We start from the raw sequence: 27,585 nt of genomic DNA, 5'->3' as shown, positions 1-27,585 counted from the left end.
CGGACGGTGGCATGAGCCGCCCTCCAGCGCATGCTCTCACCCTTGAGGAGGGAGAAAACGGCTCGGGGCGTCCGGGTCCCGCCCGCTGTGCCGCTATTGGTCATCGTGAACGACGGGAGGCGGGTCTTGGCCAGGGGCTGTAGATGGCTCTGGGGTGGGAGGAAGCAGAAAAGGCAGAGTGGGTTTGCTGGCCGAGGGGGGAGCGTCGCCTGTACTGGACACTGCGGGGAGGGAGAGGTGAGTGAGCGGGACCTTGCCGCCTCCTCCTCCTGGCAAGCCTGAGGGAATTTTCCCTTCAACTGGGGGCGAGTAAAGGGGCAAATGTGGAAAGAAAATGGGCAAATGTAGGTTTTATTTGGCTTTTCTAAAACACCAGGTTGGCAGGCTTGCGAGGAAAAAACCCAGAGTGCATATAATAATCGTTTTCTGTATCAGCACCTAGGGCCATACAACTTTTAATTTGTTGGTAGTGTATGAAAGTCAGTACATTTTGGCAACCCCATTTTAATGGGCTGGACAGTCTTGTTAATGTTTGTATTGGCACATGTGGCACTTCCAGGAGGAGCAGGATGGGCGCGATGCGTTTGCAGTTTAAAGGAACATGTGCTTTTAACATGCGCTCTCTTATTCCATGCGTTGTGTCTGCTATGCCTAGGTTAGGGTGAGGCTTTTCTTGTCGTTGGCCATGGCTAGAGGATGAAGGCGGCAATCCTGTGTTCACTTGCTTGAGAGTAAACCCTGGTGAATTCAGTACGTTCTGTCTCTTGAGTAAGCATGCCTAGGATTGTATTATAAAGTTGCAGTCCTGTTCAAGATATTTTGCCTAAGGCTGGGCTGTGAGGCTGTTCCAGCACATGCTTGTGGTTATACGTGTGCAAGTTTTTCAAGCTGGTTTACTGGATTCTCTCTGGAGCGATTTCTCGGCGCACTTACACAAATCACACCCTTATTGCTGTACACTAATCTCTGGAGTAATCAGGAATAACTGTAATCTTCCTCGTTCTATATTTAACCAAGTGGTGTCTCTTTGCCCCAAGTAAGCATGCCGGAAGAGAGATAAGAATCAGACTGAAGTGTGTTGCAAAGCATCTGTACTGAACTTTTCCCCGTTTTTCCTTTTTAATCAAACCTTTAAAGCGGGGTGAACTTTATCTTTATAAAAAATCAAAACATATGTTAAAAAGTTATACATCTGTTACAGAAGTTTACAATACCAGTGGGTCAAATATTGTTTATCACTGGCATTTGAAAGGGAAAGTTAATCAAGGGATGGGCAGGACTGAATAAGGAAACCTGTCATAAGGGTACCTTTGGGTTAAACCAACTTTGCTTAGGGTCAGCTGTGTGTGCCCATCCTAGTGAGGTGATGGGACAGTAGACAAAAAATTGCTGTGTCTTTGTGAACTTGTGTCTATTTACCCTATGGCACTTTTTTATGGAAATGTTCTTGATATTGACTGTACTAATCTCACACTGTAATCTGCCTTGAGTCTCAGTGAGAAGGCAGACTATAAATGATATAAATAAATAAATAGAATGGATATGCTTATGATCTGGACTGGTAGTTTGGGGGGAACTCTTGCGCAAGTTTTGCTTGTAGATTGGAAATCTGCTTCAGCATACAAATTAACCCCCAAAACTGCTCTGAGTGGAATTCCTGTCTACCACCACTAAGCACCTCACCAAATTAGTGTGGTCAGTTTAGGTAGTGGTGGTCCACTGTTGAAGAGGAAGGGAGTCTTGTTATTTCCTAGCAGGTAATTAGCATTGTCAGGATTTCAATAAGTGGAGTGAGATGGGAGTCACTGCAGCAGACAGATCGCCTGTAGTCTCCACTCAACGTCTCAACATTGGGGCTATGATGTTTACTCCCTTGCTCTTCGGAGAGAGTAGTGGCGCTGTATCTTTAAGCATTGTCAATGTATATGTAATGATCTGCCTTATCAATGTGGAAGGGGGCATGACTCAACTTATTTGCATGATTGCTGAAGCTCGATACCCTGGGGGCAGATGGTGCCAATTGTGGTCAACAGAGAGCATTAGAAAGTAGAGCATTAGAAAGTAGAAAGAGAGCATTAGAAAGTAGGGCAAAACTCAACAAGGCTCTTCCTATGTATTCCCCTGGTACTGGTCCCCGGTTTCATTTGTAAAGTGGACGTGCACTGGCTCTTTCTTATGAAGAGGTCTACTTACATGCATGCAGGGTGTGTGTGTGTGTGTGTAACATGTGAACAGAGTTTAACTGTATTTGGTGGTCTGTTACAAACAGGTGGAGGACTTCTGATGGAGAGGGGTTGGGTTCGGCATTCAGCATACATCTGATCCTTTTCAAAAGCTCCATGTGGATGTGCCATAAATCACTTCTGAGTCAGTGTCAGAAAAACAATTGTGTGCAGAGTCTCTCCACTGAATCTCGGGAACCTTGATTCTCTTTGCAGGCCATGGATGGGGACAATGATCTCTGTGTGCTCCAACGCCGTTTGGCTGAGGCTGGACAGAGCCACCTGCTTCAGTTCTGGGAGGAGCTGAATGCAGAAGAACAGCAAGAGTTATTCCTGGAGCTGCAGGATATGAACTTGGAGGAGCTGGGTCAGGCCTTCCAGCAGGCCATGATGAACAGCAGCCAGCTAGTAGGGAAGGAGAACGTGGATGCCAAGATGGAACCTGTGCCACGGGATGTGTTGGGGAGTACAACCCGGGACCGAGCTCAGCTGCCGCTCTGGGAAGAGGAAGGTACCAAGAGGGATCCTACTTGCTACATAAAATAGCTCTAGGAGGACAAGACCTCCTTTGGGTTAATGCTGTTTCCAGATCCCTTCTAGCAGGTGTCTTGAAGGGAGAGAGTAGTTGATGGGCCTGGTAATCACATTTAGAGCAACATGAGGGACTTTTGACACCCTTGTAACCTGCATCTTATTGTATGCAGCTGTTTAATAGCTGTGTGCTAGGTAAAATAACTGGTTTTCATTCAGTCTGCTGATTTTCCACTTAATGTTTGGTCTCTGTTACCAGCTGTTACTAGCCTGGTATAGCTTTTGTCTGCTAGGGACAGGAACTGAATCTTGTGGCGTTGCTGGCATGTATAGAACTTTAAAAAACCGACATAGTTGGTATTTGTATGTTGAGATGCTGATGTGAAAACAAGTTTCTGACTTTTCCATCTGGAAAAGTGCAGTCTTGAGTAATAGGCAAAGGTAGATTTTTTAAATCAGTGTCTCAAAAGTTCTTTGAATGGGAATGCTTTCAGGTACTTATGGAACTACTTTGTTGAATGCCACACTTTTTTTTTACTGGGTTTCTGAGCCAGTTTTTATATTAAAAGTGCTGAAAAAATCTAAGGGGCTGTGGCCCAGCGGTAGAGCATAGCCTTTGCATGCAGAAGGGTTCAAGTTCAATCCCTGGTCATTCCAGTTCAAAGGACAGGATAGCAGATGATGTGAAAGATCTCCTGAGAACCTGGAGAGAGCTCCTACCAGTCCTGCTGTGTCTGCCAGAGTAGACACGACTAACTGACCTTAATAGACACAAGGTCTGACTTGGGATAAGTCAGCTTCGTGTGTTTAAAATTCACTTAAATCATAGACCAATTTATGCCAGCTGCATAAAAGCCGTCATCAAAAGCATTGTGGCAGTGCAACATCTTTACTTGTCAGACAAAAGGAGGGAGTTCAACAGTGCTGAAGTGATTACTGAGAAAGCTCTACACAACCTTTGATGGAATCCAGAGCTGAACCTTATTGGCAAGGAGTGAGAAAATGTGGATAGGAGCAAAGGCTTCCTTGGTACCCTGGCCCCATATTTTTTATTCATTATTTATTGGCATCATTTATACCCCACCTTTTTGCCCAGTGGAAACCCGAAGAGTCTTACATTTTTCTCCTCTCTTCCATTTTTCCTCACAACATCCCTGTGAGGTAGGTTATGCTGAGTGCTTCTGTAGCAAAGTGGGGATTCAAACCCGGATCTCCCAAATCCTCCTCCAATACTCTTAACCGCTACACTCTGTTTGCTCTTGGGGCTTTAAAGGTTAAAGCTGACTCCTTCTATTGGGTTGGAAAGAGGTTAATGAAGTTATTTTAAAAATGTGTATTTGCCTTTCTAGTATTAAAGTAATACTCAAGGCAGAGTTCTTAAAAGATTAGCAAAGTGTGATTCTTCCTGTCCATACACATTAGAAAATTGGTATTTTGAACCCATTGAAGTTTTTGGACATTTTTCTAAAGCAACCCCACATACTGTACATAATAATACTCAAAATATGAATGTAAGCATGGATTTCTTCCATTGGTGTGCATTTCTCTTTAGGTAACCAATTTCTCCTATGTCCTTCAATGTGCTGCTTGTCTTGATTTTTAGAGGAGCTTACTAAGAAGAAATGCGGATCCCTATATGTTAGTCTGCCCTATCCCATGATGTATGCAAAAGAAAAAGGGAATTTGAGTATACCGCTTCATAGTGTGGCAGCTCTTTCAGCCTCTGCACACTATGAATACAGGTTGAAGAGGATCTTTAGAACTGCCTAGAGCTGTGGGAGTCATTCCAGTGGCCCCTGTAAGTCTTATGTGGCTCAACAGAACTTGGACCTCTAGGGTCACAAGAGCTTTTCTAACTCTGCTCTCTGCGATTCCTTGGGTGCAGTTGATGAGTGTTGGCCTTTGAACTTCATTCATGCATCCATGTCACAGCCCTTCTCTTATATAAAATCTCTGAAACGGCAGCTTTATTACACACAAACTTTTAGGATTCCTCTGTGCCTTGAACGTCAATGCATTTAGAATCCTGTTAAACGCTTATTAACAAGGAGGCTGAAGGTTGGATCCAGCAACACCATACCTAGTCTCAAAGTGCCAGCATATCACATGTTCAGTGTGTTTGAAGTGAAGGTAGGTTTCAGCAAAAATGAAACCTAAATGTTTGAAGACAAAATAGAAATGATATTGGATCCAGTGCAGTGCTTCCGTGGGTGCAAGGACTTTCTGCCCACAGAACATGACCTTCACAGCTCCCTTTCCCCTCAGCACCCTTAAATCCTTCCACCCCAAATCCTGTTCCTGGAGGTCCCCCTCTCTCCCAGGATTAGGGTTTTGGGGAGTATTTGGGCTGCTGGGGCAGCCAAGAAAGCGATCTGTGGACAGAAGTCCTTGCAGCTGTGGAAATGCTGTGCTGGATGCCACCATTTTGTCTGGACAAGCAAAAGCAATAAAACTTAACAGTGTGTCCCAGTGTTGTAGTTACGCTAGTTGCAGAGAAAAGCCTGAACAAGCAGAATGATGCAGGGTTTTGAGTCGTGCAACGTCCTTCAGGCCAAGAAACTCCCATGTTTTGTAAGGTGCTACTGAAAAATAACTCTCAGGAGTTAATCTGTTACCTTACTGGGTGAGTTTACTTTTCTTCCTCTGTTCCTCATTCACCTGAAGGTCAGTTTACCAAACACTCAAATAAAGTTAAGCCTGTTTCCAAGCAGGAAGTCATCCAGGAAGCATTTGACCCCAGAGAGGCCAAAGCTGCAGCTGTGTGCTACGTAAATGTTATCTGGTTAAATGCCCATATCAGAGCTCCTGGTGAGAAAGTTGTAGGCTTTTTGCACCTTTTGTGCTGAGTTTGTTCATCCTTTTGCACAGTTGAATCCTGAGCCCCATGAAAGTGTCAGTTTGTAGGTTATCGTGAATGCCTTTCTATAGACCTGGATGTCTAAGATGGGTGCAGGCTGCATAAAAGTTTCTTTACAGTCCCCAAAATAAACACAGATGCAGAGAAGTTAACCGTGTTAGTCTGTGGTAGCAAAATCAAAAAGAGTCCAGTAGCACCTTTAAGACTAACCAATTTTATTTTAGCATAAGCTTTTGAGAATCAAGTTCTCTTCGTCAGATGCCTGATACAGAGACTGGTCAAACACAGAAGAGCAGGAGAGGGAAGCTACAAACTAACAGGGCAAACTCCCCTGAAGCCAACTGAAAACTGTGTTTTCATAAACACAGTTTCTGAAAACCATTTGGGAGCAGTTTAGAAAGTGACAAGTTCATTGCCTATTTTAAACTGAACAAGTTATTATGTATTGTTCCAGACCAGAATGTGGATACAGTTTTGGAGGACAAAAACAGGTTCTCCCTCTTTTACTGCTGTACAACATGGCTCATTGGCTTGTAGTAGCTGCAAAACAGAGAAATGAGCAACATCATCAATAAGGCAGCATATGCAAATAAGCATAATTAAGAGAGAACAAAGGTTTCACTTTTTAAATGTATTTAGGTTTTTGAAATAAAAATTTCATCGGAGATCCAGCAGGGAGCCCAGTAGCGTTTTAGAAACTTATCAGAATATATTCCTGCATAAGCTTTTGTGAGTTGGGGCTCACTTTATCAGAAGCACGAAGTATATGCCCGTTAGGCTGATGCATCTGTGTTAACAACAGAAAGGTGGTGGGACGTGATGTTATGAAGAGAGGCTGGTTCAAAACAAGCTGTAATCAAGAGAGTAGTTAGTCCACTCAGCTCATTGCAGTTTATGCTGGAATAGCTTCTGTTAGTCTCTGAAGTGCCACTAGACTCCTTTTTTAATTTTTGCTTTTTACAGACTAACACGGCCACTCATCTGGAATGCACAGTGAAAGCTCAGCATATGCCGTGCAAAATCAGTGCAGACTTATTGAGTCCACAGGCCAAGACCAAACCTCTTAGTTGGGTTTGGGATTTCTTTTTGATGAAAACCGGGGAAGGAGCTGAAGAAGAGAGAGTAGCATTGAGAATGGCAATTAGACAATTGAGGGAAGTTATAATGGTAGTGGTGTAAAAGAGATTTGTACCTGGGATTTTAAAAATCCCTTGTCTTACACACGAGAAATCCTGTTGAAATCTTGTGTCCAAATTTTGTTGAGCACTTCCCATGATGCTCTTAAACTTTTGCTGCAACCATGAGGACAAGAAACATGACTGTAGTATTTACTGATAAATAGTTTCTTCGGGTATGGAATGCCACATTGCTCTTGCTGCATGCAGATAACTCTGTATGTGCATCTGCATACCTTTTTGATTATTTTTTCTTGCTGTGTGGCCTTATCCTTTCCAGACTTTAAGAGTGTGTAATGTGCATGTTTTGGGGTCATTCTTAGCAGTATACTGACCACAGGATACAAGTAGGATTTGGTGTGACTTCTGTTTAGGTGTGACTTCTGTATAGGAGGGAATATTGGCATGGAGTTTCCTTCCCCATGCTGTTTCTGATTTGTGAGATACAAAGACTGCACCCCTGAGTGCTCTTACTAGGGAGTAAGACCTGGTCTGCGCATGCAGTCAAGTGAACTTGCCACCCTACTTTATGAGAGATCCAATAACCTAGATCATCAGAACTGTTTTGGCTTCGGAGGGGTAGATAATTAACTTTCTTTTCTTCCCTCCTTTCCTTGGTTTAGGTCTCCGCCAAATTTCTCAGAACAAAGTGGCCGTTCTCCTCCTAGCTGGTGGGCAAGGGACAAGATTGGGTGTTTCCTACCCCAAGGGAATGTACGATGTAGGTTTGCCATCCCACAAAACCCTGTTCCAGATCCAAGCAGAGCGCATCTTGAAACTGCAGCAGCTGGCTGAAGAACAACATGGCCTGCAATGTGTTATTCCCTGGTAAAGCATGCCTCTTGGATACTTCTGTCATTCTGTTAGTGTTATGTAAGAGTGGATTGCAGATAGTGATCTGAAGTGCTAGGGGGTCGCCCTGGCTTTGTTGTTGCTTCAGAGGGAAGCTTTGCCAGCCTAATAATTAGGGGCTTCTGCAGCAATTCTGGGGAAAAAGCACACAATAAATATCTTTGCCTTGTGTTTTGCTGTCACTTTTTAAAGCAAATTTGTAACACTGAAGGTTGTAAAGACAACTTCATTCATATTTGTTCTACCTTTTTTTTGCTTTTTTTCTGAATAGTGGAAACACACTTCATTCATACATTCTGAAAGATTTACATTTACAGCCTGTAAGAGTAAGATTTGCATGCTTTCAAAGGAGCCTTCCCCCTGCGTTTCTTGGCACATCTTCTTGGTTTGCGGGGGAGAGTAATTCTGCAGCAGTTGGAACAGGAGTATTGTATCACATCTGATCGAGCGATGCCGTGAAACTGCCTGCTTTCAACTTAAGTGGATTAAAAGGAGGCAATGCCAGAGCAGTCAATCATATGGGTACATAGTGGGATGTGGCCTTTGCACTTTGGGCTCACAGGAGCCTTTTCAGAGTGGAGTTTTTTTGGATGGTGCACAGTTTGATGATAATACTCTGGGCGCTGTCTGAAGTTTAGTCTTGTATGCTTCTGGTGTGGCCTCAAGATCAAAGGCAGAGTTAAGTCCATGGTCCCCTTCACTGTGATTTTCCATAACTTAAAGCACGCTTGTACCCAGATCATCCCTGCTTGGAGGTTCTGGTGCTCATTGTCAACTAGGGTTACCCGGTCCCCTTACCTTCCCAATGGGAGGCAGGGGACCTGGCGCTTACCCCCTTTTCAGTCCTATGATGCTGTTTATGCATGCCTCTTGCACCTGCGTGATGACATCACTTCTGGGAAGTGACATCATTGTGCAGGTAGAGGGACACGCACATGTGCGCTTTGCAGCAGGCTGCTTTGGGCTTCAAACAAGCCAAACCCAGTCCACCACAAAGCATGCGAACGTTCTCGGGGTGGCGCGATGATGCAGCTCTCAGGAGTGATGTCCCCAGTTTGCAATCCAAAACACACTTTCCTGGGAGTAAGTACCATTAAATAAAATAGGGCTTATTCTGAGTAGACCTGCCTAGGATTGATGTCTTAGTGAATTAGGATTCTCTTCTTGTGCTGAGACAGGTACATCATGACAAGCGGCAGGACCATGGAGTCTACCAAAGAATTCTTTCTAAAGCACAAGTACTTTGGCTTGAAGAAGGAAAATGTGGTCTTCTTCCAGCAGGGTATGCTGCCTGCAATGGACTTCGATGGGAAAATTCTTCTGGAAGAGAAGGGCAAAGTTTCTATGTCACCAGGTACTGGTTTTGGAGTGCTACTGTAGTAAGCAGGGATACAAATTTGCTTTATTGGGATGCAGACCCAAGATTGATTCCCTGTCCCATATGATTTTGGAATGCCCTTATTATAACCTTTATCACGACTTGTGGATTTCCCGTTTTAACTAAACTACCTCCCGCTGTATCGAAAGATAATATAGTCCCCTATCTTCTGGAGGCTAGAGATCCAGGGACTGTGCTGGCTTTGGCCAATTACCTCTCCACCATATTTTCCTTAAAGAAATAAAGACTCCTTAGCCGCTACTCAAGATCACTAGATCAAAGGAGCAGGAAAGGAAAGGAATAAAGAGCATCTTCACGATACTAAAACATTTCAAGGACAGAAAGAGTTTCATGTAACTAGATCTGGCGACAAATTAAAGAGATGTTAGTTAGCCTACAGTCTGAATAGGCATTTTTAAAATCAACGTTCTGTACCTGTTTAAAGATCATTTATACAAAATTACAAAGCTTAAATAATTCATACGACTAATTTTTGTCATCCTAGTCCATTTGCATTATTTACTGGATGTCCCCTGCTTTTTGATCGCATCATTTTGCAATGTGTAACCGACCCTGAATTGCTGTCAGAAAGGGGGGGGGGGCAATAAATAAATCTATCATACATATTTAGTTAGTTATAGATTATAAATGATATTAAGCTTAAATCATTCTATCTAGCTATTTCCTTTTATTATATGTAACACTATCAAAATACACCAAGAGCATCAGTGCTTCAACCGGATGAGGTCAAATATATTTAATACCTCCTCTTTAACTCTCCATATGCATCCTTGAGGGGTTGAATTGTGAATGCTTAAGTATTTTTAATTGCTTTTTCATTCCTGATTTTCTAGTCAAAATAATACCTTAAAATCACTTATAAAAATGCCCGCAATTCACCACGCCAGTTAAAATTGAGCCTGAAGTTAGGACTGCAAACTTCTTTAAAAAAAATTATACTGTTTGTAATGTAAATATTGGAATACAAAATTGATTGTACAGCCTTTGAGAAATGCATTTTTTTACTGCATCCCAGTCAGCACCATTTCATACATGACTTTCTTAAAACATTATGTAATTCCTTATTAAGGCTTGTTTGATCCAGTACTTTCCAAAGAGTGACTTTAGCTTAGGGGTTTGATCTTGAACAGGAAGACATCGTGTGAGGAAAATGCCTTAATAAGTTAGTCATCCTGTTCAAAAGCCTCTTTTTATTTTTACCTTTTTTTCCCCTCAGAGAGTGTGTGCCTCACCAGGTACACCCGCTTGGGGCCCTTAATCAGAAAGACACTAAAAATGTCCTAGTATACTTGTGTCTAGGCTGTACCACTTCTGACTACATACAAAGCCTGTGCATGTTGAAAGGTAGCATGTTGGGCATCTAATTTAGCCTTTTCCCTGATGTGCTAGATTTCTATGAATGGGCTTCTTTTTCCATGGAAGAACATACACTCCCTCACCTACAATCTTAAGTGGTACCTTGTGGGTGCAGATTTTACCACCTCAGTGAGAACTAGGCCTCAGTTCTGTTTACTCTAGTTTAAACAGCTTATGGGATAGTGATGTGCCCTCAGCATCATTGTGGCAGTAAGTATCCCATAACTGCGGAATGCTGGTTAGTGTTTTCATTTGGAAAATGAAGGGAAATTTACCAAGAACTGTTTATTTTTAATAAAAGTCTTCCCGGGTCTTTCCTGTAAATCTCCACTTTAATCAGGAGAGGCATTCTGAGAGAGTTTATCTTGCTAGAAGCTATGAAACATGGCCTTTGGAATGTAGCCTTTTGGTGACCCCTGGTTCCTTGCTGGGAATGCTTCTGTGGCTTGGGGAGGGGGAGAGGCCTGCCTCCGGTGCCCTTGCCATGGCCTACGGCATCTCTTGCTCTTTGTGGAGGTGTAACTTTCAGGGGCTCCAGAGTGGGGATAAGGCATGTGGCTTTCTCTCTTTTATTGGAGAGGCAAAGTCCCCTTAAATAACAAAGCAAAACTGGGGGCTTATTAAATGAAGAAATGGGGCGCAGAGAACTTGGTGGTTGGTATCCTGAGCCAGGGACCCTCTCCCGCTCCCACTGTCATTGGTTTCCCAGGGGAATATATGCAAGCCTGTTACCTTGGTCACTGTGCTGTGGCCCCAAAGAATTACCATGCTGCTATCACCCCCTTTACAGGTTGGAGAGAAACACAAATGAGACACGGAAAGGCCGTGGGTTGCCAGCCAGCATGTATATGTGCTTTCTTCAGTAGCTGTCACAGCTGCTTCATTCAGTTCGTCACTTGCAGCTAAAATGCAGGTTTTGTATGGATCCCAGTTAAGCATAGGCTCTTGCTTTTCAAGCACAAAGCTGTCTGGGCCCTATGTACTGAATGACATGTGTCCTTCCATATGAACCTACCTGGTCCCTTCAGATGAGACTCTCTCTTGCCCCTTGCTGGGGTAATGCTGGTGGACAGGGGAAGGACTTTTTAGCTATAGCGCCTCCATGAAGGAACTCCTTGAGAGCCATGGTAGGCTTTGTCCTTCTTTGAAGGGGCTGGAAATTCTTTTGGTTTGGAAACCATTTGTAGCAAACCAAATTGAGGTTTATAGTAGTGTTTATGATGGCTTTTCTTCCCTTATGTTTGTTGAGAATGTGATGAAATTATAAACTGCTGCAACCTGCTTTTGGGTCAGGCACGAAGTCTGAGAATAGTAGGGTAGAAAGTGTTTTAAACTGGCAACTATCTGATGCATTGAAGTTTTCTCTCTTCCAACACCCTTCTTAAGATGGCAACGGCGGTCTGTACCGAGCTTTAGGTACCCATCGTATTGTGGAGGACATGGAACAGCGGCACGTTGGCTGTATTCACGTCTACTGCGTTGACAACATTTTGGTGAAAGTGGCTGACCCCCGGTTCATTGGGTTCTGTGTACAGAAGGGAGCTGATTGTGGAGCAAAGGTACATGGTGTTTGCAGAAGGCTGCATGGAATGAGTTGTCTCCTGTTGTCCGTTTCAGTTTATTTTGTACAGTGGCTGTATGTGTGTAGACTTGGGGATCAGGCATGGAAAGCTGATGTCGTGCTGGTTCCAGAAAATAACAGATACAAAATACAGAGTTGGTAAGTCTGTGGTTTTAACCATAATGTCACTAGGTGGCCCGAGGCAAACCAGTGTCCTCTTCTTGACTTCGGCACACACGCCCAGATGCTGCTGCTGACAGGAGTGTTGAGATAGTAGTTTTGATCTTACCTAAGTACTTCATGCCTTGATCTGGATCTCATTAGATCTCATAAGTTAAACAGGGTCAGCCCTGGTTAATACTTGGATGGGATACTAGCAAGGAAGTCCAGGGCTGCTATGCAGAGGCAGGCAATGGCAAACCACCTCTGAATGTATCTTGATTTGATACCCTTAATTTGTTGCGTCTTAACAGCCTGTTCCCAAAGTACTTCATGTACATTATGTAAATGGAGAGTATTGTCACATGGCTATTAAAACAGAGTTGGCATGTTGGCTTCATTGTTGATGTGGATTATGAATATAGCTGCATAGACAAGAATAAAGTAAGTTGAAGTCACGTGAGCATTTCTGTAGGAAAGTTTTTTGTAATTCTCCAGCAGTCCCCTAATCTTAAAGACTTGCCTCATGTGATGAAACCAAGCCAGTTGTTGTTTCCATTTAAGAACTTGTAACACAGTTTTGTTTAATTTTCTGCACAAAGGTTTTTTCTTCTTCTTCAAAGAATAATTAGCCACTGAAAGACTCAAAGGACTTTTCTCCTAGTGGCTCAGTTTCTCAGTTCTGTATTTCTAGTTAAGTAAAGAGCAAGGTGACTCTCTCTTCCAGATGATGGAAGAAGTTGAACATCACTCTTGAATGAATAATGTGCTGAGAGTCGAGAGATGAACAGAAGTGGTTTGCCGTTGCCTCCTTCTGCATAGCAACCCCAGTCTTCCTTGGAGGTCTCCCATCCCATTACTAACCATGGCTAACACCTCTTTAGCTTCCCAGCTCTGAGGAGTATGGGCTAAGCGGGACTATTCGGCTCTTACACCAAGTTTTGAATGGCTTTTGGGTTTGCTAAAGAAGAGGGATGGCAGAGTTGCTGTACAGTTGGTTGAACAAATAGGCTCGAGATGTAGGTCCCAGCTGTGGGGGCTTAGTCATTTCTCCATCCCCCCCCTTTTTTTTTGCCGATACCAACAGACATTTCATAGTGCAATCTGCATTTGCCTCGAGAACTCCATTTTGTTTTTCTTTTGTTGCTTCGTATCTGATTTTTATAGAAATGTTATGAAATTGCTAGCTTCCCCTAAACACAGATTCTCATGTTCTGTTTTGGCGAGAGTCCTTCCTGGGGTGTGGGAGCGGGGGACCCACGAAATGCCTTCAAGGTTTATTCAAACCTGGCTTTGGCTTTGTGCCATGTTGCTACCCTTACCATGTTGCTACCCTTTCAGCAGCATGCTGTGCCTCTCATAGGTAGTGGAGAAGACCAATCCTACCGAGCCAGTTGGCGTGGTATGCCGAGTGGATGGTGTTTACCAGGTGGTGGAGTACAGTGAGATCTCTTTGGCCACAGCACAGAAGAGGAGTCACGATGGCCGGCTTCTGTTTAATGCGGGAAACATCGCCAACCACTACTTCACGATGGAGTTCCTGAAAAATGTTGTCAGGTATGGGCATTTGTTGGTCACAGGCGTTTTACGTAACTTAATTCTAAATAGTATTTTTCATCCTTCTGTTACAGGTCAAGAATTGTCTTTAGTCATCACTCTTTCACTTCAAACATTCTTGAGGCATTGCCTCTTTTCCTGATTTATACCCTTTCTCCCATCCTCAGTCTTTTGCTGCTGTCTCCCCATTTATTGCTGAAGAATACTGAACTAGAGCAGCGGAATGCTGCAGAATCAACTGGGATAGTTCTTTCCTAGATTGTACCACTTATAAGTGGAGATGGGAGGCAATATTGCTTGTTTGAATAGCCTCCCATGGTTTGATGCGACTTAGCTTTTTTCCCCAGTGCATGCTGTCCCCCCCCCCCCCCATACAAGGGAGTCTCTCTGTCTCTCTTTCTCTCTCTCTCCTCTTCCCCTTCCACGTATGGGAGAATTTTGAAAGTGCAACATTCTCCCTTGCAGTTGGAGGTGGTACACTCCAGGAAAAGTATTATCTCTTGATTGTGCAGCATGTCTAAATGGTCCACTGTCTGCATATGTTCCCCTGCCTTCATTTGAAGACAAAAAAATGAAACAAATGAGGATTAGAGCACCAGTTAGTCCTGGGAGTGGGGCACAGATTTTTAAAGTTCAGTAGCCTTTGCCCTGAAATGACAAGTTCTTCCAAAAGATCATATTGATCCGTTGCAGCAGAAACAAAGAAGAATGCTATGACTTAAGCTTTATAGGGCTGGAGTTCATTATGCCAGGTGTGGAAAGCGTTGTCCTCAGTAGGTGTGTATCTGCTGATTGTGGATTCCACTTTAGGCATCTGACTACCATGGCCCTAGTTTATGTAAGGTTATGCTTCAGAAGTTCCTTATTAGTTTTGGCCAAATGTTACCAAATGGAAGAAAAGGAGAAGCAATGAAATGCAAATTTGCCCCAGTGGTCCCCCAGTCAGCACTCATGAAGTAAAGGGTCTTGTCTCTTTTTTTTCAAGCAAGGCATCTGGGGATGATACAATACCCCTGAGTTATGTAAACAATTTTCTGACTGGCAGGCCTCAATATTGGCTAAGTCGTACCATAGGTGTGTTTCCAGCTGGGTATTTTCCTAGTATTCAAAAACAACATTGAATGAGACCCATGTAACTACTGTCCAGTAAGTGTTTTAGGCATGGCCTCTAAGTGATAACTATCTCTTGGAAGAGTCCAGGTATGTATTCCATCCTAAAAGTTTATATTGCAATAGATCTTTTAGATTTTAAGGTGTTGTAGTATATTTTAAAGTTTGCTTTTGAGTGCTGGTACCACTGCCGGTTTTTAAATCTCAGACTTGGGATGATTTAGCAGCAACCAGAACAGTAAATCTACAAACAAACATTCATCCCAGGATCTTCTACTTTCATGTGATTTGCTAAGAGCTTTCACAGATAATTCCTACATGTAGTAAAAATGAAGGGCAAAGTGTTTTTGCTAAGCACCCTGCGTTCTGCTTGCTTTTGGTCTAGGGTCTCCCTATTCAGGTGTCCGTAAATACAGAACTTCTCAAAATTCCCCTAGATGCAACTTTTCCAACCCTGATTTTACAGTGATCTATCTTCCCTCTATCTTCATTGTTGCGGTGATAGGTTTTCACACTATCAAATAACTACTTAGTCCAATATAGGTAGCCAGATGGTTTGCAAGCACGATGCGAAGGTGTTTTCTTTCAGTTGTTGGTTGTCTCCAGTATCTTGGACACAGAAGTTACATCTGACCCTTCATAGACCTGGTCCTCCATGTGTCACTCATGCTTTGAATCCTGTGTTCCATCAGGGGTGAAACCTTTAGAATTGTGTCAATTACCCCAGGTACTTTCAAGTCTCCTGTGATAGGCTGTTGGTTCAGTTCCTAAGCAGCTGATTTGCCCACTTTAAGCATATATGAGTCTGATTTTTTTAATCTTGTCGTTCCAGCATTTATGAACCGCAGCTGCAACACCACGTAGCCCAGAAGAAGATCCCATATGTTGATGCGGCCACTGGAAAGCCTCTGAATCCAGACAAACCAAATGGAATTAAGATGGAGAAGTTTGTATTTGACATCTTTCAGTTTGCCAAGTAGGTTCTTTGGCCTCTCCAATCGCTGGCTTGTCCGTCGGTAGTCAAGAATATTGTGTCTAGTGCATTGCCGGTTGCTTTTTATACACCATTCCACCGGTGTGGTGTCTTGGTCACAGGATCTGATTAAGATCTGGCTGATCCAGATTTGAATCTCCGCTCTGCCACGGAAGCACAGCTGTGTAACCTAGGGCCAGTTGTGCTCTCTCGGCCTAACACACCTCACAGGGCTGCTGTTGTAAGGATAAAATGGCAAACAAGAGGTCAGTATTGTAAACTGCTTTGGGTCACCATTGGGGAGGAAAACAAGGAATGAGTAATACATCAGTATAAACAAAATTTGGTGCATAACTTTTAGCTGTCCTTAAAGCTACGCTTTTAACCCTCATGCCTGCAGAATGTAAAAGGTGTGCTCAACGATGTATGGGCGTGGTAGAGAGGGACAGCTCTGAGGGAAGCTGAGCTGCCTAGAAATTTCAGGCACAGGCAGCAGGGAGAGGAGCAAGAAGATCTCACTAGTCAGAGATCAGAATGAAGCATTTTGCACAAACCCCCGAAAACAGAGGTATTTATTCACTTATTTTTACTCCTCTTCAGCGGGGATCTAAAGCAGTTTATAAAATACAATTTAAATGGTGAGGGGACCAGTGTGATGCACCGTGTCTGAGGGTAATCCTGGATTCACTGGCCAAGCTCATTGAAGGCCACCATCAGCTGCCCCTGGGCTAAGAGTCCTTGAGCTTGGGTGTGGCTACAGGCAAGAGCCAAAACACTGCAACAGAGGAGGAACAGAAGCTCAGCCCAGATTTTAATTCAGCTGGCAAAGAGGCGCTTCCAATCTTTCTCCTGTGGGAATGGTGGCCCTTGCAAAGCGTGCAAGTTACTTGCAAGGATCTTTCATTAATTGACTAAGAAGCTGACTTGGGAATCAGCAGTGAGAGCAAGTTGTAGTACCTTGGAAACCTGCCAAAGGGACTGATGTTTTTAACTTTTTTCTGTTGCCCCTTCCAAGGGCATTAGCCCCACCTGTTGCCACACGGAGGGAGAGTTTGCAGCCTGTTTCTGAAGACTTTGGATTCCATGAATGTTTTAGGCAGGGCTTCTGTTGCGGGCATTTCCTTGCCCTGTCTGAGTCCTTATTGCTTCCTTTTTACTGATGTCCAGCTGTAAATTGGCATATGCCAGACCTACTTCTGTTTTCTGTCTGATTCAGGAAGTTTGTGGTGTACGAAGTGCTGCGAGAAGATGAGTTCTCCCCATTAAAGAATGCAGACAGCCAAAATGGCAAGGACAATCCCACCACTGCACGGCATGCCTTGATGTCACTGCACCACCGGTGGGTCCTCAATGCGGGTGGCCACTTCGTGGATGAAAATGGAACCCGTCTCCCTGCCATTCCTTGGTAAGATGCTTTTGGCCTTCCTCCTTCTCTTGCCTCTAATCCCTTTGTAATCCCAGTATGGAGAGGAGCTACGGCTCTGCAACAGAGTACTTGCTTTGTATGCAGAATGGCCCAAGTGCAATTCCCAGCATTGCCTGTTAAAAGACTTGGATAATAGTTAGATCTGAGACCCCTGGAGAGAAGACATTGACTTTAATAAATCAGTGGTCTGGCTCGGTGGCTTTGCCCAACTCTTTCTGTGTTTCATATGATAGGGTTCCCAAATATACGGTGCTTCGGATTTTTCTGGCACATAATATAAGCCTTGTACCAACTTCATTTGCTGTTGTACTCTCTCTGGGATTCAGGTGTAGCTGTGATGAGCACTCTGAAGGCTTTAAGAGTGGTGGGGAATGGAACCCCATCATTTCAGTGTGGACTCCAATTCTCCCTGGTTCACACTTGGGCTCCAGGCTATCAAAACCACTGGAGAATCTTCCACATAGATGCCTTCTCTGTTGCACATACCAGCCGTTCCTAGATGGGAAATGGTGCCCATGTACTGGCCCCACTAGAATAGCAGCTAGCGGGATCTCTTGTGGGTTTAATAGCCTTGGGACTGAATTATGGGCTGGAGAGCAGCAAAGATCACTGCTCCATTATCATAAGCAAAGCCGAGCTGTGGGCGCCCAAAGTGCTGAAATGTGTAAGCCCAAGAGGGACTTTTGCCCTTGGACTTCTAAAGGCAAATTTGGCAAGCTGTAGATAGAGGGTGTCTGTACAATGGCCAGTACAGTACAATGGCCAGTACAACGCCATACGTCTCCAGCCAGCTGGTGTTCCTGCATTGAAGGATGCTTCTTTTTGCTGAATAGCAGTGGAGCAGGAGAAGTTGGTCCAACGTAAGTACTTCAGTCACAGTGAGACAGTCTTGGGAGAAGCTGCAGTTGCTGAACTTCCTCACCGGAACACACCTGGGAGATGGTCTTCAAGATCATCTGCTCTCACCTCCACCGCTGAATTAAATGGCTTTGCCAGGTTCAGTCTCCCGCTGAAGGAATTCCAGGCTGCCTTCATGTGCTATAACAAGCTGTACTTAAACCCTGGGCATGAACACAACTCATTGCTGTGCTCACTTGCACACTCCTCCCTTTCCCCTAAATGCACATAGTTTGATGCAAAGCTACCCAATGTGATCAAAGTTCAATTCACCATGATAGGCAAATGTCAGTGAACTGGAGTTTTGTATTTACTTCAGGCAGACCTGGGAAATCTGAACTCTGATTAAACCGAGATTTTGCATCCTGGCTTGTAAATTCTGTTAATCAAAGTGCCTGTTTTCAGATGTCATGGTGAATTGCATCTTGACCAAACCAAGAACTAGGGTATCCTGCTCTGCACACAGAGGGAGGAGAGAGGGTCATGCATGAGCGTTGCAGCAGGCTGCGTTTGTGCTCAGTTGAGGTTTCATTGCAGCTTGCCATGATATCTGAATGTAGCCTCAGGTAGCAGATGCTGGGAAAGATGCTTGTCTGTCAGCTTCATCTGTCCCTTGAGTGAGCCAAAATATTTGAGCATGGGACTTAAATGATTGCTTGGGGGAATTAGCAGGAGCAATCTCAGTAGTTAAAATTGCATTCACGTGAACAAGCAACAGTCTGAGACAGATTATCTCAGATAGGAATCGCATGGTTTTTCAGGAAGGTGGGCATGGTGTCTCGCAGTGGAATTGAATGCAAAGGTCAGACAAACTTGTAATGTGTGTGGAAGGCTCTGTATTTTATGAGTAAATTCTGGGGGTGAAACACAGCTGATTCAGCCAACAGCACTTCCCAGCTCCCCTCCAAATATATTGGACTAATCGTCTCCCAGCCCCATACAGAGCACTGGGGGAAGTGTGCTAATTATACTGATGCATCCTCTAATGCCATTCATCCTTCTTCTTCCATGTGACAGCTGCACAAACGGAAGGTCAGATGCGATCCAAGCTGATGTCAATCACAAGTAAATATACCTCCCTGTACTGTCAGGGGATGCATGGTAATGGGACTGTGCTTGTGGTCAGACTAACCTCTTTCTGCAGCATGCAGGATCTTCGCGCTGAGCCTGGGTTTGCGTAGGATGGCCGTTCCGTGGCTGTGATAGATTTCTCTCTCAGTAGCCTGTCACTGGAGCTGTAACTTAGGTGCAGGTCTGACTGAAAAATCCCGATCGTGTTTTGAGATGAGAGTGTAGCTCGACTACGTTCTTTTGGGGCAATCTGACTATCTGCAAGGCTTAACTCAGAACTTCCAGGAGCTGGAAGCTACTTGGTCCCTTGCAGTAGCTTTTGTTGCACACCGAGATAGAGGAAGGAAACTAGGCGAAAGACAGTGTTGCCAATGAAGAAGAGTAGGAGACAGGACTGTTTTTTGTTGTAAGAAGAAAGGAAATCCCTTCCAAATTCCCCGATGAAGCTTTGTAGTGAAACGGATAGGGAATTGTTACTTGGATAATAAACACTCTTCTTCATTGGTAACATTGGCTTTTGCCTGTTTTCATTCTTCTGTGGTTGATGTGGCCTTCCTGTTCTCTCCTTGCACATCAAGAAAGTGTGTTGTGAGCTTTAAATGCTTTTGGATTTTGTGCCTTTCTTAACCAAAAAGCTCCTCGTCTTTCAGGAAGTTCTGAAGGTCCAGCCACACACTGCTTTGGTATTGCTTTTATCGTATTTGAATTTTTAAAAACCCCTCTGATCCAGTATTCACTGCGAGCAAAGATACCCATTCCAAGGGTACAGCTACATGCCTCACCCCACCCGCCGAGTGGTGGGGTCCACGAACTTGAGAAATGCAGTGAAGATGGGGTATATTTCAATGCCGGTTGAAAACAGTGTAGCAGGTACAGTTTCAATGCATCCTTAAGATGTGTCCTGTTGGTGGAAATCCCTCCATACAGCAGAATTTTTCACTGGATCCAGCCCTAGATTTGCTTCTTCGGTGAAAGTCTTAAGGTGTATGCTGTCCTCACTTCCAAAAAAATGGGTTGCCTCCAGCCAGATTTTCATTCCATCTCGCCTAATACCCCTCCTCACTACCGCCTATATTCCACATGGCTTTTGTCCTTGCAGGTGGCCTGCCTGTAAGTCCCATCAATGGAGATGCTATTCGTGCATAGTAGTAGTAGTAGTAGGAAGGGCTAGGCTTTAGCTCTCCAGGGACTAGTTTGGCCCAAGGACCCTCCTTTTGCTGCTCTTTGCTTCTAAGAATCTGAGGTAGTAGTTCTTTACAGCTGTCTTCCTTTCTCTTCCCCCTGCCTCAGTTGGAAGACTGGCATGACTACCCAGTGAGGGAACTGGGTTTTTCTGCTATTTGAACTTGTGTAAATTTGCAGTTGAGATACACTCTTCTGCATGGTGTTATTATGCGAGTTGTACATTAGTGCATTCAGATTTGTTCATAGTAGAGGAAGATGGTACAGTACATGAAAACAAGCAGAAGACCTTCCAGAGCGGGGACCCACAATTGCCTGGCGTAAGCCAAGGCATACAGAGAGGGGAAAGAGCAGTAGGAAAAGAGGAAGACCTAAAACGAGATGGCTTGACTCAGTAAAAGAAGCCATGTCTTCCAGTTTGCAGGATCTGAGCAAGTCTGTTAATGAGAGGACATTTTGGAGATCTTTCATTCATAGGGTCGCCATAGGACGGAGGCGACTTGACGCAGTCTTTGTAAGTTGGAATAAAGTAATTCTACGCTCTAAACACAGCCAGAGGAGCAGGGACTTCTATCCAGACTTCCCTGAACATATTCTTTCATTTAAGAGTGGTCCTTGGGGTTACTTGGTATAGACCATTGTTGTATTAGTGTCGCAAAAGCCATTGTGACTAATACAAATGTCTTGCCAACTGACGTCTGAATTACACAATTCTAGAAGCAGCCTGTCACAGAGATTCAGTATTGTGCAATGCTTTTTTTTTTTTTAACTGTCACCAGATGTATTCTACTGGAATGAGTAACACACAAGTCAGGGTTTCCTGACAGATCTAGAAATGCCACCATCTTGGGAGAAGGCTTAACATTTTATGGATCTGTCAAGTAGTCTGTCGTGGAGCCTAACCACACATTACGCATTCTCACTCTCACACGATATGTGTGCATATAAGTGCATTTATGTTAGCGATTGGTGACATGAATCTGAAAAACTTGGATCTAGTCTCGAGTTAAAAGTGGAAATACTGATTTATTTATTGCTTTATTTACAGTGGAAATGCCAGACCAGTGCTGGTGACAATGAGTCAGCTTCTCAGCAGCATACAGTACTTCGAACCATAGCTTGATTCTTAACACTGCGTGGTATTTGAGCTTTCAGTCCATTTGGAGAGAGCATTGGGGTGCTGGCAACTATTTACCAACTGTGTTGTTGCACGAACAGCACTTGGGCAAGCCAATTGTCTGTAGCATCCTGTAAAGCAGTGACAAATGTCTTACCCACCACTCTTCTGCTTCCTCATACTTCAAATCAAATGCATATTGTGTGGGAAGAGACTCTCTGCCCCTTGGCAGGGCTACGTACAAGTGCTTTATGTGCCCACCATAAGTTACCACTTAGTAAGTGGCCTCCTGTACTGATCCTGTATCATTTCGGACAAATGCCTTTCCAGCCTTTCTGGAAATCCTAGGGCAGCACATCTCACAGCGATGGTGTCCTTGGATTACTCTGCTGGTCAAGACATCTGTCTTGTTGATGCCAGCTACCCAAGCCTTTCTCAGGGCTCTTCTGTCCAAGAGAATCCTACTTGTGAGGAAAGACCGGAAACTTCAGTGATAGAATTTACATTTTTTGCGTGCATATGACCCCAGGTTCATTCCTCAGGATCTCCAATTTATTTTTTTTTAAAAAATCAGTGGGACTGGGAAAGACCTCTCTACCTTAAATGGTGAAGAGCTGTCAGTACGAGCTAGCCGGACTGATTGCTTTCTACCAAGTAGGACAATATCATACTTGTTTTACATTTGGGTAACAGAACCTGGCTGGGCTATTAAGTCAAAGGAATTACTTCTTGACTTGAACAAAATGGCAGCGAGGCTGTTATGAAGGAATCCATATGAGCGTCATTTCTCTAATTTCATCCTGAGAAAGGCACTTCAGCGTGGGGAAAAATCCATGTCTGTGAAAGTTCACAACAAAACCAGCTGTCCAAATTTTATCTGAGCCAAGATGCTTTCCATGAAGAAAATCCAACGGGTTATCAATTGATTAATCTGCCCTTTAGCAGATGAACTTTCATTTAATTATATTGAAATAAATGAGCAGTGATACCTTTTGAGGAGGTGCAAAAGTAAAATGATGTAATTGAATAAGCAAAACCAACCAGTCCTGATGAGAGAGGGAGAGGGTGGCTTCGATATTTTCTTGCTCATCCCCTAATATGGTACCCACCCAAATTCAGAACAGGCTCAACAATATCAAAGCAAGTTCTTAACTCTCAGCCTTGCTGATTTACATTTACCTTTGACTAATGATCAGCAGGGGTTTCCCCCCCCAGAGTTTAGCAGTCCTAGAAATTCAGAAACGTTTGAGCTGAATACATGAAGTGGCATTCGGGTGCTTTTTAGCTTTTCTTTTGCTGTGATTGATGACTTGGTCTATTTGTGTATGAGAAAGAAATGCATGCACGTGAAAGATGTGCTGTGCTTAAAAACTCCTGCTTGCTTTTATCCATCACTGCTGGTGTATTTCTCTTTTATGTTTTTAACAAGTGGAAGAAGTTGGGGCCTGTGCTTAATTAATACCTGTGAATGCAGATGCTGGGAGCTTTTACTTGGACACTTTCTAAGCCTTTTCTCCAGGGCTGGGCTGTCTCCTTGGTGCAAGTGCTAAATCAGCAAAACCACAAGCACTTTCTACTTTGCAGGGTTCTTCCAAGTGCAAAAGGGGTGACATTTCAAACCTACATGTATGTGACTCTTACTTAAACTGTTGCATTTGTTTCCCACCCCCTTTTTCTTTAGTCTGAAGGATGCCAACGACTTGCCAATTCAGTGTGAGATTTCTCCTCTCGTCTCCTATGGGGGTGAAGTAAGTTTTTATGGCTGCTTTCTAATGTTTTTCTTATTGTCATGCTTAGGACAAGTTAAAATAAATACTGGGTGCAAGACACTGGGAGTATCTTTTGCACAAGCCTTATGGAACTGGTACTGAAACAGAGGGTGTGTATAGAAACAGCATCTTGAACATCCATCATAACAGGATCCGTCCTGTGATTGTATGGTGGGCCTGGTGTGGTTACTTCATTTTAAAAATAGGTAAAGGGAGAAATCTGACAGAGGAAAGTTTCATGAGCATCCCTGAAAAAACGCAATACATTGAATATGACCCAAACCGCTACTACCATTTTTTAAAAAGCCTCTATTGGTAACAGAGGAACAGACTCTAGTCAGATCCCTGTATAGTTGTCAAAATTCATACTGCTTCTCCAAATGCTCGCTGAAAGAAAGCATTCCTCCTCTGTCCCTTAAATTCCATAAGGACTGGGCCTGATGAAGAAGCTATCTGGAGAGGAAGTTGTATAGTGGCAAGAACTACCACTGAAAAGGCCCTGCCCCTTTTTCAAGTGCCTTCAGACAGGCTGGAACAAGGCCTCAGCCACTAATCATAGCTCATGGTGGGAGGGGTGGGTGGAATAGATACTACATAGGGGGTAAGGCCTTAAAACAAGAGAGACTCTTTGCACACAAACTTAAGATGATGAGCACCTTGTATATTTTTCTTGTATCCATGTATGAAGATAGCTGCCTCCCCTTTTGCTTTGCCATCCAGTAAGTGGTGGTGGTGAGCACTAAGAGAATGGCCTTGTGAAGCCTGGTACTTTCCAGCTAGCTGAAAGGAGAGCAGCCGTTACCCAAATAGGAGGTCTCAATTAGTTGGGGGAATTAGCATTAAGGAGGCAAATGAGAGGGGGTAACTGGGATTCTCTGCCTATGTATACTGGGTTTATTCCCTTAGAGAACTCTCCAATAAATCAGGCAAATGTTCAACAGGAAATATTTTTTTAATTAATAGAGAAATAAAAGGCAATTGAATAAACACACAGCGCACACACACAAGGCTAGCTAAGAAAGAGGAAAATGAGAGACAGTAATTTGGGGTAGTTTGATCATTACCAGTCCTGAAGAAGGAGGGGTCTGTGGGAGCAGCAGCAAAACGACCACATTTTACAGGGAGAAGGAGAAGGCTCAAACAAACTTGAGAGTGTGTGGATGGGTCCAGAACACATACACACTGAGCACATGGCTGGGAAGCCCAGTTATAGGGCAAAACATGGCTTGATGTCTTGCTCCCAAAAACAATAGCTTAATGGCTTGTCTGGAGTTAGGACAGTAACTTGGGAAGGGGTTGATATGACTATCTGGAATAGTGTATAGGTAAGAATATTGCTTGATGACCTGGTAAGTATTGGACAGGAAGACTATCAGAAGATGTGCTGAATAGCCTGATTAGGTAAATGGGAGAGGAAAGGTGGAGGAAGGCATTGATGAGATTAGGCAGGGAGTTTTCTCAGGAACCCTTGTTATCTCTGCTGCTCTCCAGGGCATGGAGGGCTGTCAGTCAGTCAGTCATTTCCCCCTATGACTCATGGCTTGGTAACTTTCCAGTCTCCAGGCCAGCTAGCAGCTGCTCTGCCTGGGGTGAGGCACGGTCTAGGACTTATGGCAAAGGGTTTAGGATATTCTATATCCATAAACTGTCCTTGCAGTGTGGGGAGGGGGATCTGACTGCTAACACAGCCCTCTGTACTTGATTAACATCCATGTCAATGGAATTTATTTATTTACTACATTTACACTACACCTTTCTCCCTAGTTGGGACCCAGGGTGGCTTACGTCATACTTTTCCATTTTATCCCCACAACAACCCTGTGGCTTAGGCTGAGTGTGACTGACCCTAGGTCATTCAGTGAGCTTTCAGGGCAGAGTGAGAATTCGAACCTGAGTCTCCCAGATCCTAGTCCAACATTCTAACCAGTGCAGCATGCTGGCTGTCTGGAGTTCACGCTGGAGCCCCTCTAGTACACTATTCACATACTTTCAAGGGGGAATACTAAGCCCATTTCTTAGTAGGGGCTGTCAGGTATAGTTGCAAAATTGCTACTGCACCACTGTCCTGGGGATGATTGCTATGGGTTATACACTATGAGAAAGGCATAGCAGACCCCAAATCACACTGATCCAAATCTTGCATGTGTTTAGGAAGCGCAGAAAGGAGTCTCAGAAACAGCTGGAATTTAGGCAGGGGGTGTGGCCCTTTGGTAGAGCACCTGTTTTCCTTGCAGAAGGTGTCAGGTTCAATCCCTTGTCTCCGCTTAAAAAAGAATTGGAAGGGGATGTGAAAGACCTCCACCTGAGACCCTGGAAAATCGCTGCCTGTCCGAGAAGATAGTTCTGTCCTGAATCGGCAGTTATCTTGCTTAGTATAGGGCAGCGTTGTTTGTGCCTTTGTGGGAAAGCAACTGCTATGGACTTCCTTGCAAAGCTACTAAGCAGTTTTCTCTGTCTGAGGAAAATGGATTAAATTTAATGTTTATTGAATTTTCTCACTTAGGGGGGGGGGTCATGTTGATCTTTTATGTTTTACATGTGTTCCCCTTATAATTTCTAAGAGTATAAAAACAAAGTTTGGCAAATAGCTGTTCAAACCTTCGTGAGTAGACTGGTAAGAGAATTCTTCCTCTTGACATTTTAGGCCTAAATTTTTTTGGGTACGCTTCTCTACTTGGAGGAGATTCTGAACTAGCCACTAGCTGAATATTCATAATAACCCTATACCCTTGAATGCCCATTGAATAATCTTCTAGGTTTTTGTACTGTATCGGATACAGAAAGGAGAATGATTTATCCTGGGCGTAAAACTTTGAAATGGCTGATTTCTTATTTGAATAAATGCTAAATTCTCCTAATAATCTTATCTGATCCGTACCTAGAACAATCCTTTAGAAGTCATTAATACATCCAAATAACAGACAAAGAAGTGGGCATTGCAGAGGCTTGCCTCGAGCCATTCATCAAGTTCCTGACTTAATAGGAATTTGTATCCAACTCTACCAGGTGGAAATCCAAAGCTGCTCTTAGTTTTTTGACTAGCTAGCATCCAATAATGCAACACCTGTTGTGGCCAGGTTTGGAAAATCTAAATAGTCTCTCTGACTAAGGAACATGGTAGAGATATATAAAATGATGCATGATGGGAAAAGTGGATATTCTCCCATAATATTAGAACACAGAATCACCCAATTAAGTTCATGGGGCAACAGACAAAAGGAAGGATTTCTTCACTCAATGAGTAATTAAATTCTGGAATTCATTGCTGGTGAATGTAGTGTCTACCACTAGCATTGATGGCTTTGAACAAAGATTAGAAAGATTCATGGAGGAGATGTCCATAAGCACCTCCATATTCAGAGCCAATAAGCCTTGGCTTCTCTGTACTCTGTTTGGCCCTCCAGGACAACTGGTTGGCCACTGTGTGAAACGGGATGCCAGACTTGATGGGCCATTGGTCTGACCCAATAAGGGCCCTTCTTAACTTCTTTCACTGCTTCTGCATTTCATTAGGGCCTGGAAGAATTTGTGAAGGACAAAGAGTTCCACGCCCCTTTGGTTATCGACAGGAATGGGGTCCACGAGTTGATGAAGAACGGAGTGTGAGATTCCCTTGGAGGTCCAAGATGTTACGATGCTCCTTGTATGGACTGTAAATATTGACACAAAGCTTTCCCTCTCACCCCGTGGGTTTTCTCTCCCCTTCACATTGAATTCTCTCAAACTGCAGGACTTAGTTGCAATAAGAGGGACAGAGCGAAATCCCTCTGTTCTTGAGGTGTTTATTTATATGATTTTGTTTATTTAAAAAAGGTTAAAATAGCTTGTACGTCACCTTCCATGCTGCAGTATTTCAAGTCATAATTGCGTTTTGTATTGAAATCTCTATTGTTACCTGCAAAGGGTCAGCTATGGTACGGGAGTTGATCTGAAATATTAGAGGAAAAAACGCAGGGCTGGATTGCCGTCATCTGTTCAGCGAGTGGTGGTGCTCTCCTCTCCTGCAAGAAGAATTCCTGAGGCAAGCGCCATCGCTAGTGGAACAGAGATCTGCAGGATCCAACCCGCTGTGTGTAACTTCAAATAGTTTGGATTTTTCTGTTTGCTGCCTGTGTTCTTTTGACATCTACTGTATCTTCTAGAGGTTGCACAGCTGAAAGGATGGGGAAGAAAGGAATAAAAGCAAAAAATTCATTTTTTTCACCTTCACAGACAGCAGATCTCAAGGTTTTTGATGTCTTGTCTGTCTAAATGTGCTCAGCCATCTGTGCCTTCCAATCCACTGCCACCCATGAGTTCCACTGGTGTAGCTTGACGAATGCATCCTGCGAACTCTAGTGGACTGAAGGGATGTTCTCAACACTGGCATTT

General features: G+C 43.8%; 1 protein-coding gene across 1 annotated transcript; it reads left to right on the top strand.

The window, feature by feature from the left end:
* The first annotated feature begins 170 nt into the window (after positions 1-170).
* Positions 171-27,421, top strand: UAP1 (UDP-N-acetylglucosamine pyrophosphorylase 1). Its single transcript, XM_054981073.1, has 11 exons — positions 171-237; positions 2,439-2,733; positions 7,409-7,613; positions 8,816-8,991; positions 11,779-11,951; positions 13,476-13,669; positions 15,612-15,755; positions 16,969-17,157; positions 19,093-19,140; positions 23,127-23,193; positions 26,728-27,421. Exons 2-11 carry the CDS (start codon positions 2,442-2,444, stop codon positions 26,818-26,820), a joined length of 1,581 nt encoding a protein of 526 aa, XP_054837048.1. The 5' UTR covers positions 171-237; positions 2,439-2,441; the 3' UTR covers positions 26,821-27,421.
* Positions 27,422-27,585: the final 164 nt, after the last annotated feature.

Source organism: Eublepharis macularius, chromosome 5, assembly GCF_028583425.1.
Source record: "Eublepharis macularius isolate TG4126 chromosome 5, MPM_Emac_v1.0, whole genome shotgun sequence".
Taxonomy (NCBI): domain Eukaryota; kingdom Metazoa; phylum Chordata; class Lepidosauria; order Squamata; family Eublepharidae; genus Eublepharis; species Eublepharis macularius.
The sequence above is the reverse complement of the archived record's forward strand: the minus strand, read 5'-3'. Positions and strand labels throughout refer to the sequence as shown.